Here is a 12,731-nt window from a genome sequence, read left to right on the forward strand (position 1 = left end):
AGTTCATTTCCTTGAAACATTAGGACTTCTGTCTCACCTCCCCCTCTCCATAAAGAAAAGAGAGATGAAAATAGAACTTAAAATTTAAAATAAACGGAAGAGATTTTAAAGAGTTAAAACATTTACAGAATACTCTTTCGAACCTCAATAAAATAAATAGTTGCTGAATCTCGGACTCTTTTGGCCTTTCTTCCTGGTGGTTGGACCCGTTTAAATTTGTCCTTATGAAGACCACATAACCCACATTTTCAGAGAAGCCCCACACTTTTATTCTGTTTCACTGTCTCCCTGGGATCCGACTTTGATTTGGAATGTACGGTTGCTGTGGCTACAGTACATGGTTGACATTTTTAATTAATTAATTAATTTATTTTGGCTGCGTTGGGTCTTTGTTGCTGTGTACGGGCTTTCTCTAGTTGTGGCGAGCAGGGGCTACTCTCCATTGCGGTGCGCGGGCTTCTCATTGTCGTGGCTTCCCTTGTTGCGGAGCACGGGCTGTAGGCACACGGGCTTCAGTAGTTTGCTCCGCGGCATTACATGGTTAACTTTGACAAGGATGCTATTTCAATCTTTGTATTTTTATGACATGTACACACACAAGCAAAATACACACATGCACATAATTCACAAACAATCTTCACCATCTGTTCATCAAGGTAAAGTGTCATCCGAAGCACAGACTGGCCGGTTGTAAAATTTCTTTCTAGAAGATTTCCAGGTGGTTGAAATAAACACAAATTAGACAGTAGAAAACTCATAATGTATATTGGTCTAGGAACTTAGGAACTGAAAGAATTAATAACATAGAGAGCTATACAACACACCCAGGGCCCCTAAATCCACGGTAACTACGACAATAATAATATACAATGCTGTAAGGTCATGAAAATCTATTCTATCATGCACAGGAAAGTACCTGGTTAAAGCTGTTCATATATGACAGTAGAGGGGGGTTCTGTAGTTCAGTGCAATATATCACATTTGGAAATGAATGGATGTAAAAATATATATATTTTGCTTTCAAAAAGTGGAAGCAAAACATAAGCCTTTTCTGCTAAACTATAAAAGTGGAATCAGCAGTTGGTCTGCCGTGATCTAATAAGGCATGGTCATCACACTTCCTCTGCCTACTCATTCCACTTAGCTCCAACCTTAACATACAGTAGCACGTATGTATGTGTTTAGCATCAGAGGAATCATGTCTTCTTCCATGAATTTCTTGTAAATATTATCACCCACTTGAAAGCATCTTTGACATAATTTCCTCCCTAATTTTTTCATTGCTTTTGTTTTTTTTTTTTGGTCCCTCTTAACTAAGGAAATACCAGGAAGATAGTGAAGTTTCTCCACGGCTAATTTTCCATTTCCATTTTGGAGTCATTTTTGAATTTTCGGTGTTACAGCACCTGAGAAGCAACTGTATTAGGTCATTAACATGGAAATCTTAGAATATGGTCCTTATGTTGTTCTCTATTTTTTTCTTTTCCTTCTAGTTTCCTCCATCTCTCCCTTCTTTCTTCCTTTCTTCTTGCCTTCCTTCCCTCCTAGAATTCACTGAAGTATTTCCTAGGTCCTAGCCTTTCACTTATTATTTTAATCAAAGCTTATCTTTGGGCCCAGGGTGTGAAAAGTAAAACTGTCTCTGAAATTCTATTTTACAATATAGACAGAGAAGTTGGCTTGAGTTTCACTTAAATACTATACACATTCGGTATCACACAAGGGGTGGGGGTAGGGCTGCAACATAAATGTAACAATTCCTTTTAGTCTGTATTTACAAAAGAAAGCCCCTTCCCTAATGAAAAAGTCTCTTCAGCATCTGTTCCCTGAAGCCTGCGGAGAAAACATTTTATCCATGGCTTGGAAAGGATCTCTTTTTCAGAGAACGTCCACTGTTCCCCAAGAGGTTCCATGGGCTGGATTCTCCTGTTCTTAGTTGAGCAATGAATAAGCACTGGATGTGTTTTCCAGGGATGAGCTGGTTATTTCCGGGGTGGAAACATTGTATGTTCCTGAAAAACAGAACAGCAGCTCAGCTGAAGGCCAAGTCTTCATGATTACTGGGGTGTGAACCTCTGCTAATGGACCAGGGGGCGCTCTACTCCAGGAGACAGGTAAGCTCAGGCCATGCCTGGATAGGAACACATGCCTGCCCTCCTCCCCAGACCCAGAAGTCCTGGAGAACAAACAAAGCTGTTCTCAAGCATGCGTGGCGGCCGACAAGACAAGCGCTAACTATTTCACATCATACCAGCAGCCAGATTTCTACAAAAGACAGGGAGATCGCGACAGGGGCAGCCCTCTGCATGCCACCACATGCACTGGCTTGGGGGCATCCGTGGGAGGGAATATCCCTGGTCCCTTTGGGTTGGTGTGACTTTGGGAAGCTCTTGGGAGGGGCCTGGGGACTGAGCTAGGGAAAAGGAAAGAAAAGAGAAAATCACAGAAGAAGAAAAGGCAGGACCGAAAAAGCAGCAGGAGTCAGAGAATGCCAACAAGAGTGCTGAGGGTGAGTGTAGCAGGGCGGGCGGCCCGCGAGCTACCGCACAGGCTCGTGTCAGCAGCGGGGTGGGGACTGAACACGGGGACAGTACGGGCTGTGTGTTGGGCAGGGGAAGCGACACAGTGCCCCACCCTACCATCAGATGGGCGGACTGCCACGGCTAACAAGGTTTCCATCATTGCCTGGGGGGCCCTTTGTCGCTGCTGACAACACAAACCAAAGTTACAGTGATTATGGAACCCTCAGATAGGCCAACCTGGATCTGCATTAATGACCCTGAAAGGCTAAGTGGCAATGGCCGGGGCTCTCAGGCCCCGGGACCTCGGGAACAGGACCCCAACTCTTGATCTGACTGGTTCAGAAACCATGAACACATTTTATTGACCTTACATATTGCATAATTCTGATTCTGTAGAATCGTTTCTTGGAGTGTTCACTGTTCTTGCTTTAATGCAAACGATAAACGTGATCCAGGGACAGTGCTGGCCAAAGGGAACCGTTCTAACATACCCTGGAGATTTGATCATTTCACAACAGGTCCAATCAGAAGTGAAGGTCCTCCAGTTTCATGAGTAACGCATCAAAATGAAGCTCAAAACACCAAGTTCTCCGGAGTTTCAATAATTAATAGGCATTCTCAAAATTTGCTTTATATGAAAAGCCTGAGTCAGGAAGGCTTTTGATACATTTGATACATTTATTCATTTGTGAGGTTTGTTCAGTTTTGAGGAGCCGAAAGGAAGTCTGGTGCCTATTTTCCTAAGGGGAGGAGGTGGTGGTGACATGGGACAGGAGTTTCAGCTTGCCAGGATAGCTGAGACCCACTGCCCAAAGTCATTAACATTCTTTATCTTATGTCTACAAGGAGGAAATGTTCACGGTGCCATGCCCCTAATAGAACAGCTAACTTGGATGATCCCTCATATGTATGCACAGTTTTATAAATGTCGATGTGTAAAAGAAGCACAGTCCAAAAAAAGAAAAGGGAAAAAAAAAGGGAAATGAAATTCACAGCATGGGATCCTATGGTAAGATTCTCTAAATATATTCTTTGCTGCCCTGTAACCCATAAACATGACCTACCTATTATATAACAGGAATAGAAGAGAACTCCGTGTTTGACCAGGCCAGCAATTTACGGTTCCCAGTTTTATGGTGGGTACAGTTTTTATGGAGAGCTCTCCACAGGTTGAAGGCCACTGCCCTCTGTACCAACCCCTTGGGTGTTTGGGAAAATATAAGCAAGTACTTAACCTCTGCCCCAAATAAGGCCATTATGGGTCAATGCCATGAAGTGGGCAGTGGGACAGTAGGGGTGTGAGATTCCCCCCAGGGCAAATATGTTTAGGTCAAGCCAGGAAACATCTAGACGTCAGCACATACCTGTTTTACCAAACAAATTGTTAAATCTTCTTGATATTGGAGAACTCATAGAAAATACTGGAGTGGATGAACCTAGGGATGTTGACTAGAAAAGAAAAAAAGAATTACACAGCAAACGCGTTAGACCAAGGCCCAGTTTTGAGCTGTAGGATGATTCGTTTGCTGCCTGCCGGTGGTCACTGACGGCATCTTTCATTTCACTTTAAGGAGAGAGCCTGGATGAGCATGAATTTCTATTTCAGACAAATTAAGCAGGGAAGCCACCTTCTGAAACACTGTAACGTCACCACCAGTAGGAGGGAAATAGCTTCCAAATACATTTTTTACTGTTTGATAGGGTTTATTATCTTCTGACATAGGAAAGCAAATATATTTAAGGGCAATAGTTACCTTCCAAGATGAACTACAGAAAACTCTATTCACTATCCTTCAAATTTTGTTCTTTATGGCCTTGAGTTTCCCCAGAAGGGTGCTTCTCATTGAAATTTGGTTTTAACCTCCAGTTGATGTTATCTGTGCTATTTGTAACCTCTATTTAAAGATGTGGGGACAGCATCTTAACGCTAGTTCTGTGCCATGACTATGTTTAATAGGCAGAATCAGGTAAGAAGAAAACACAGTGGAATAATCTATGTTATAATTGGTAGTGGAGAGAGAGGGGTTTGTGTAAGTCTCTACAAACGAAGTATTTACCTTTGAGTGCTGTGAAGACCATCTCGACAGTGAAAACTTATTCAGCAAGGCTTCCTGTACCTGCACCATTTAAAAGAAGCCGTTGTCAACTCAACACGTCACTGCGATTTAGACTTTTCTAGAATCATGACTGCCACTGTTCTTACCTTCTGATCCCAGAGGCATCCAAAGAGTAAAATGAATAATCCCTGAAAAAAGAATTGGGAAGAAGTGCATTTTAATCATATTAATTAAACTAATCATATTCTAGTCTAGCAAACTAGGAAGCATTGTTCACCTGCCATAGAATTTGTACTACCTCTTTCCACATCTGCACTTATGGTCCAGTAGATGACCAGTAGGTCCACACCAAGGGACCTCTGATGTTATAATGTCATAAGGGTATTTTCAATTTCCCTATTTCCACCCAACTGTGCACTGGAGATCCTGTTGGTTATGTTATTAAACATACCTCTCATGTCTACAGTAGCCCTCTTGTGATGAGAACATAGGGCATGAGGTGGAATAATCAGTCCCTTCTAGTCAAGGCATATTATAAACATCATTAGACATGAGCCTTAGAGTTTGGAGCCATGGGCCCAGTAGCAGCAGTTAGAATTTGCATGGTCTTGGCATTAGCATCTAAGGCAATGTCTCGGCATCACCTCCAGATGCCCTGGATCCTCACCAGCTCATGGGGACCTAGGCTTACCACTGATCTACTGGTTGAATCAGAATTAAGCATCCCCCTTCCTTGTGCTCCAAAGGCTTGTCGTCTGTACCTCTGCTAAAGCCCACCTAACAATGTGGCTTGTATTATAGTTACGTGCTGCTGGAGAGCAAAGAGAATGTCTTTTTCATTTTCACATAATGGAGCAAAATGTCTACCTTCCACAGAGCATTCATTCTTTCATCCTTCAGAAAAATGTTTCCTGAGAACCCACTAGGTGGTACAGAGCCTTCATTTCATTTGCCAAATGGTTACTGAGCACCTAGTCTGTGCCAAGGGCTTTGCAGGCACTAGGAATGTACTGATAAATAAGACAGATGCTGCCCCTGACCTCACCAAGGCAGAGCTCATTTAATGCTAGTGGAAATTAACTGGAGAGATTGTTTGGTTTAATGGTGGTATTTTCATTTAGGAGATAATAAACGGCATCAAGATAGTGTTAGATAAATAGCAAAATCCAGTGTAGGGAAGGGACTTTCCTCCTATTTGTATTATCAGGGCGCTTAGAAGAGAGGTGCATAGGCAACTAAACTATAATGCAGGTGATAAGAGGCGTGCGGTTCCATGGAAGCAGAGGAATGCACCCTTTCTATTTCACTGACTTCTTGTCATTACCGTTCTTTAGGGCTAGGGCCTCCTATGAACAAAAGTCCTTCCCCGTTCCTACCCCTGTTTGTGTTTCTATCATTATAGCTCCCTCCTGAGAGCGCTGCCCTGCAGAACGTACCTGGAAGGCATTGAGGAGGGTAAATACAATATGGAAGACAGCATTGCTCCCCTGGAACACAGTGGCGAGACCGAAACCCCAGGTGAGCCCCAAGAGCGGTGTGAGGACCCCAAGGCTCTTGGTGATCTGGAACAGGCTGCTTTTTTCCTGCCTGCTCGGCTTGTCCCCGATGGAAGGTCTCAGGATCTTGGTGATGACCACGACCGTGATGGTCACATTGACCACCACAATGATCAGTGCTGGGATAACGAAGGCCAGCAGGGCCTTGGTATCCTCCCAGTTGAGCCAACAGGCATTTTTCCTCGTGTACACCTCCCGGGGCTGGGTGGCCCCCACCGTGATGACGGAGATGACCAGAGGGCAACCGTAGCCGAGAGAAAACGCAATGGCCTTCTGAATGGACTTGCTCGTGTCATGCAGGATGAAAACCAACCGGTAGAAGAGCATGAGGCCCAGAGTCAGCATCCAGAAGAAGACGCTGAGGTAGGAGAAGTGGACGAAGAAGGTGGCAGCCACACAGGCCGTCTGGTTGAGCGGGTAGCGGTAGTTGTGGACGGCGGCGGCCACGATGAACCAGACGTCAGCGACCAGAAGGGAGGCCGCGATGTTCACGATGCAGATGTGGCGCATGGAGGAAGTCCGGTTCTTGGTGACCGATTTCCACACCACAGCTTCCACAGCAAGGCAGGCCGCCAAGCTCAAGATGGAAAAGCACAGCCCGATGTAGGAAATGATATCCAGCAGGATTTTCAGGAGAGAATCAGGGTCCGGGGAATCAGGGGACATGAGGATGGAGAAGGATGTGAGGTGGTCACAGCTGCAGGACACACTGTCCTCGGTGACTTCTTTAACATAACACCCACTGCTGTCCCACCCCCCCGTGTGGTTGGCGAGGTTGAAGTTCCAGAAGACACACCTCGGTACCCCGCCCGAAGGGTTGTTGTTTTTGAAAGTCATCGAAATCCTGAATGGCGTGGTTAGATTGTGACTGACAGTGGTTGTCATCACTAAGCTGTTTGCAAAAGTCTTTCCTGGAACATCCTGGGCGAGGATGGTTTTGAGAGTTGGGAAAGCCACGGTGACGATAAATGAATCTGGTTGCAGGTGTTCCAGTTGGCATTCATTAATGGTCACATTGCCCCAGAGCTCAGAGTCTAAGAAAACAAAGCTCTGTGTGTAGGATTTGGGGTGGCCAGATTTTATGACCATGCTCTTCATCTGAACGTTAGGTTGGGAGATGGTGCTATCTTCTGACCGCAAGGCTCGGGAAAATCTTTCCAATGAATCCAGTAACTGTGAGCTCTGATTGGTCTTTTGCTGTTGTGACATCATCCAGGTATTCAAAATGGGTTTGCCGAGGATGACGTTGACCGTGGAGAGGACGTGCTGTAATTGACAAGGCATGGGATCAAACCAACCAAATGTTTTCAATCGTAAGAGAGAAGAAGAGAACATCTCCCTGGAAACTCATTAAGTGGGTACAGGGAAGAAGAAAATAGAAGAGAAACGTGCAGCCATCACAGGCTGTGGAGGACTCTGATCCACCTTCTCATGGAGGGAATTAGCAGGGGATGGGTCCTCACGACTGCGAGACTTACTCAACATTTAGCAGTCGTGATGGTGAGAACTGCCCCCACCTCTCACTAAGGTCGACTCAGCAGGCTGACAGAGATATTTATTAATTGTTTTATTTTATTTTAAATCTCAAGCCTGTAAAGGCTTTTGGGTGGGTGGTATCTCACCAGCAAGAGTGCGGTAGTCTCAGAAGACCCTCTCAAAGGCTAAGCATCATGGGAGTGTCGTTAAAGGCATCTTTCTGTTTAGCTCAATATTTTGATTCTCTCTCCCATAAACTTGGAATTGTCATTTGTGGCTTCTCTCCATGGAGGGAAGTGGCTTTTTCTCTCTGCCCTTCTTTGCCTTGTTCTGGTCTCTGAAATGATGAACCCTGCCGTGAGTTGAATGGTGGCCCTTATTTGGAGAAAACCTTATTTGGAGAAAGCATCTTTGTAGATGTAATTAAGGATCTTGAGAGAAAAATCAACCTGGATTACCTAAATGGGCCCTAAATCCAAGTACCCTCATAAGAGACAGAAGAGGAGAAGGTAAATGGAGAAGAAGAGAAGGTCATGTGAAGACAAAGCCAGAGGTTAGAATGAAGCAATTTGTTACAGCAGCCCTAGGAAATCTGTATAAGTTCCTTAGACTCCTGGTACCCAAGCTGCTTGCCAGTTATCTCTGGTTGGCTTTGGCCAATGAGAAGCATCGGCGGGAGATGAGAGGGTGAGAGAAGAAAGAAGCTGAGATATATTTTTCCTGCTACCCGCTGCACCTTCATTTCACTCTCAGCACACCTTTGGTGATAGTTACATACTTCCGATACTGTAGTTCCTGCTCAGTGATCCCTCCTCCAAGGCTATGGGTGCACTATTTCCTCTCCTTCCCACATTAATCCTCGGGGTAGTAAGGGCTTCTAAATGTAGCTGGTCTCTGGGTGCCTTACACCTTTTTTTTTTAAATTCCTGGTTTTACCTCTGTAAGTATCCCTTCATTAAAGTCTCTTCATGTGAATTCTGGTGGGTGAATTCTCTTTCCTCTCAGAACGCGGATTGCTTCAAAGATCATGTTTTGTGAGAGACCATTGAGAATCCCACCTTGTACATATTCTGAAAACCTTTCACTCCTAGTTTTCTTAGAAAGCAGGTAAGAATTCATTCTCTTTTAATGAAGAAACTAAAACAGACCTTCTCTAAAGAAATCTTAAGATCCCAAAATGTACACTGAATATATTCACTGATATGCTAAAAGCCAGAGCTGGCAAAGCATTGTTCAGGAAAAGACAGAGAAGTTGCAATAGAGAGAAGTTATGTTTCTTGACCCCAAGTCCTGAGGGATGAAAAGACAAGACCCCAAACTCCTGCAAGGCTTAAGCAAACTCACCATCATCATTTCTGAGTTCACTTGGGTTGGAACTGTTGAGAGCAAATCAAGGATGTTAATAATGGCTCCCAGGCTCCCGGGAAATGAGTTGACTTCAAGTTTCACCTGGTTTGTGCTAATGGAAAGATTCTTTAGGTATGAAGGGAGCTTCTCATCCTGAGAGGGGCTCTTCATCAAAGCCTAGTAAAACAAAAGCCGACACAGGAAAAAAACAAAAAACTTGCCCATCAGTCATCAAATACTGCTGATACATCCATGACAAAAATCTCTCACATCTGAGTTTCCTTTTTGATTCCTCCATTCTCCTAAGTATATCCCATAAGGTAATGTACTTATCTCTTAAACTGTGCTTGCTCTTCAGAATGGAATATTACATGAAGGGGAACAATAGAGCATATGTCAACCTGATGACTAGTTGAAAAGAAAAAGGAAGGGAAGTAGATATGACTGCTAGAGAACTAGATTAAAGTTGCATGAAATTGTCACTTGATTGTCTGTATGAAAGCACATTTGCCACTCTGAGGTTTCTATCCCAAATTTCCTGGGACAGTTCTGGTTTATATCTGATGTCCCAGTGTAATTATAAATAGTGTCCTCTTTTATGTTCAAAAATGATACAAATGAACTTATATACAAAACAGAAATAGACCCATATACACAGAAATCAAACTTAATGTTACCAAAGGGGAAACAGGGGGAGGGAAAATTAGGACCAACAAGGGCCTACTGTATAGCACAGGGAACTATACTCAATATTTTGTAATAACCTATAAGGGAAAAGAATCTGAAATATTCTTTTTTAGATTCTTTTCCCTAACACAACATTGTAAATTAACTCTACTTTAATAAAACAAACACACACATGCACAAACAAAAAAAACAAAAAGCAAAAAGTATCCTGGTTTGGATGATAAATTATATGGTCACCTTATCTATAATAATCACATTTGTGTTTTCTAACTATCTGACTCCTCACTATAATTAAAGAATGAATTAAAAGTTGGTCTTCTCCATAAAGAACTTTGATGAGTGTTTTAACCCAGGGGAGTTTCTTCCTCTGAATGCAGAAGTATTTGTTTTACTTAACGGAATTTACATTTGTGACATCTCTACCAATGTCATCCTGTGTTTTAATTTGTCTCTCTCCCATTAAATGACAAGCTCCTTAACGATGGGAACCATGTGTTGCATTTCTTTATATCCTTCTCATATCCCATAACCCCTAACACAGTCATTTAACTTCGTATGTAGTAGGTATTCAATAACATATGTTGAATGGATAAATTAGATGGAGCATGATAGGTCAGCATGCCCCCTTTCCATTGAAAGGGTATGTAGTGTCTAGAATTGGGACCAGGGCCCAATGTTGAGTTCAAATTATAATTTCTATCTTCCTCAGTTGGGATAGTTTATATTCCCGATGCTTTACCCATCAAGGTCTAACTCAGATGCCAAGTTTTTCAAGCAGAACTTCCTGACTATCCTAGCCCCAATTAATACATATATAACATCTATATTCCATATCCAATCAGAGGTCAAGTTTTGATTTGGCCTCTTTACCCTGATAGCACCTATAATAATGCTTTATACTTAGTCGGTATTTTAAGGAATTTGATGTGAGACAAGAGATAATTAGATAAAATGCAAACCAGTATCACGCTTTTTTCTCTGTCCTTCTTCCCAGGATTCAAGGATTTGGAGCTAACCAGATGTTAGCTCCAAATATAGCTCACGGTCTGAAGATGTTACCATGAGCTATAACCCCACTAATTGCCTCATTTATTGTAACTCATGGAATTTTAGGTGCCTCGAACTTTCCGCAACTTAAGTATGAGAGGTAATTTATATTTATTTTGATGAAGTGAAACATGTTTTTCCTACCACATGGCAGTAACCTCTATTCTAGGTAAGAGAGGTCAGCTAGGCCCTTCTATAACCATAGGTTACCTCTAAGGATTGAGGAAATCTCAGACTTGTAAAAGCGTAAAGCCCAACTATTTTTTTTGACTGACGAACCTTACTTTTTGTGTTGCTCCCCTCTCTGAAAAGATTAGCGCTATTAGCTTGATATAAAAATTCTTCAAAGGAGAGCAGTTAGAGGGGATAACACGACTTCCATCTTGGAGGTAATGGAAACAAGGTATTAAGAAGTCAAGGTGGCACTGCACAGCTGGTCCTAGGGCAGAACACGTATTTCGCTGCCTCCATATTTGGATTCAAGCAAAATATTCAGCATTTCTAGGGTTGCATCTTCTTTGGGATTAAATAAGTATAGCTTTGAGAGCAACAGCAAGGAGCTCAAAGCCCATTTTCCTAAGTGCTGAGAAATAGGATCAGCTAGACACATCTCCCCCCCAAGAGTTCAGAGTCAAGTGTTTAAGAATCACCTCAGGGGGCTTCCCTGGTGGCGCAGTGGTTGAGAGTCTGCCTGCTAATGCAGGGGACACGGGTTCGAGCCCTGGTCTGGGAGGATCCCACATGCCGCGGAGCGGCTGGGCCCGTGAGCCATGGCCGCTGAGCCTGCGCGTCTGGAGCCTGTGCTCCGCAACGAGAGAGGCCGTGACAGTGAGAGGCCCCCGCCTGCCGCAACTAGAGAAAGCCCTCGCACAGAAACGAAGACCCAACACAGCAAAAATAAGTTAATAAACTCCTACCCCCAACATCTTCAAAAAAAAAAAAAAAAAAAAGAATCACCTCAGCCAGCTGGAGCAGAGTATTTATGGGGCCAGAGATGCAGTTGTTTTTCTTGACCTTCCACTGGGAGCCCACACATCTGTAAGTTATGATCCCGCCAATGGAACTCCCAGGGATTCTGGGAACATTAGAGAACTGGCAAAGCTTCTGGATGACTTTTCCGGGTTCCCCAACACCTATGATAGGATCTTGGCATGTGACGTTCTCCCCTGCATTGGAAAAATGGACATAAAAAGGACAATTGAAGAGAGGAGAAAAGATAGTGGAAATAGGGTCAGGCTCAGGTAGAGCTTTGATCTTTGAACTCATCTTCTTTTTTCCTTTCAGTGACCTTTTCGGAGTTGCCCAATTTCTTTATTTTGCCCCTGATTTTCTAAAGCCCCTTAGGGCTTTCCATGCAAATCCAATTCTAATCTGCGCTGGCATTTTCTAACAGAATTTATTTCCTCAGTGCCCCATTCCCACCTCTGACCTCCAGGAATCTTCTCTCTGATGCCTGTAAAACCTAAGCCATGGAAAATAATGAGAGCTTGACGTGTACTTATCCAGATGAAAGACGGGCAGGTTAACAAGGGTCTTAGGGAAATCATGACTTAATCCAAGGGGTTCTCAGCTCTGGTGTATTAGAATCTTCCGAGGAGCTTGGAAAATACCAATGTCCAGGCTCACTCCAGCCCAAGGAGATCAAAACCTCTTGGGCTGGAATTCAGGCATCAGCAGTTTTTTTAAGCTTCCCCGGTGATTCTAGGGTGCAGCCAAGTTTGAGAAGCACCACCTTAATCCAAGGATATAATTAGTAGTAGGAATCCCAGGCACCCATGACCTGAATATTCTGGGCAATATTCCTAAGCATTTATTCCTTCTGGTTTCCCGCAAGGATGACTTTTCTTTACCTCGACTCAAGACAGACTTGAATGGGAAAGTGGCATTTATGGTAGAATCTCTAGTCTCCAAGGGACCCTGACTCTCTGACGAGCAGACCCCCGCTCTCATCATCTTTTACACTTAGCATGAATTGAGTTCTTAGCCATTGTGTAAAATCTTAGAATACCTAAGTAATGTTCTATTAAGAAAAAGAAGAG

At 43.4% G+C, this 12,731-nt stretch overlaps 1 protein-coding gene across 11 annotated transcripts in view; it reads right to left on the reverse strand.

Annotated features, from left to right (window-relative positions):
* Positions 1 to 749: 749 nt before the first annotated feature.
* ADGRF5 (adhesion G protein-coupled receptor F5) overlaps positions 750 to 12,731 on the reverse strand; it is a 111,384-nt gene continuing 99,402 nt past the window's right edge. For 9 of the 11 annotated variants that reach the window (XM_032650270.1, XM_032650269.1, XM_032650277.1 and 6 more), the window contains 7 exons: positions 11,650 to 11,858; positions 8,956 to 9,135; positions 6,016 to 7,401; positions 4,726 to 4,767; positions 4,580 to 4,639; positions 3,887 to 3,971; positions 750 to 2,012 (listed from right to left, as the gene is read on the reverse strand). In XM_032650270.1, coding sequence (XP_032506161.1) covers positions 1,933 to 2,012; positions 3,887 to 3,971; positions 4,580 to 4,639; positions 4,726 to 4,767; positions 6,016 to 7,401; positions 8,956 to 9,135; positions 11,650 to 11,858 — 2,042 coding nt within the window. In that variant the 3' untranslated portion in view covers positions 750 to 1,932. Of the gene's footprint in view, positions 2,013 to 2,639; positions 2,707 to 3,886; positions 3,972 to 4,579; positions 4,640 to 4,725; positions 4,768 to 6,015; positions 7,402 to 8,955; positions 9,136 to 11,649; positions 11,859 to 12,731 lie in introns of all 11 variants that reach the window. The other 2 variants (XM_032650271.1, XM_032650278.1) reach the window with 2 other exon arrangements.

The sequence above is a fragment of the Phocoena sinus genome, chromosome 11 (genome assembly GCF_008692025.1).
Source record: "Phocoena sinus isolate mPhoSin1 chromosome 11, mPhoSin1.pri, whole genome shotgun sequence".
Taxonomy (NCBI): Eukaryota; Metazoa; Chordata; class Mammalia; order Artiodactyla; family Phocoenidae; genus Phocoena; species Phocoena sinus.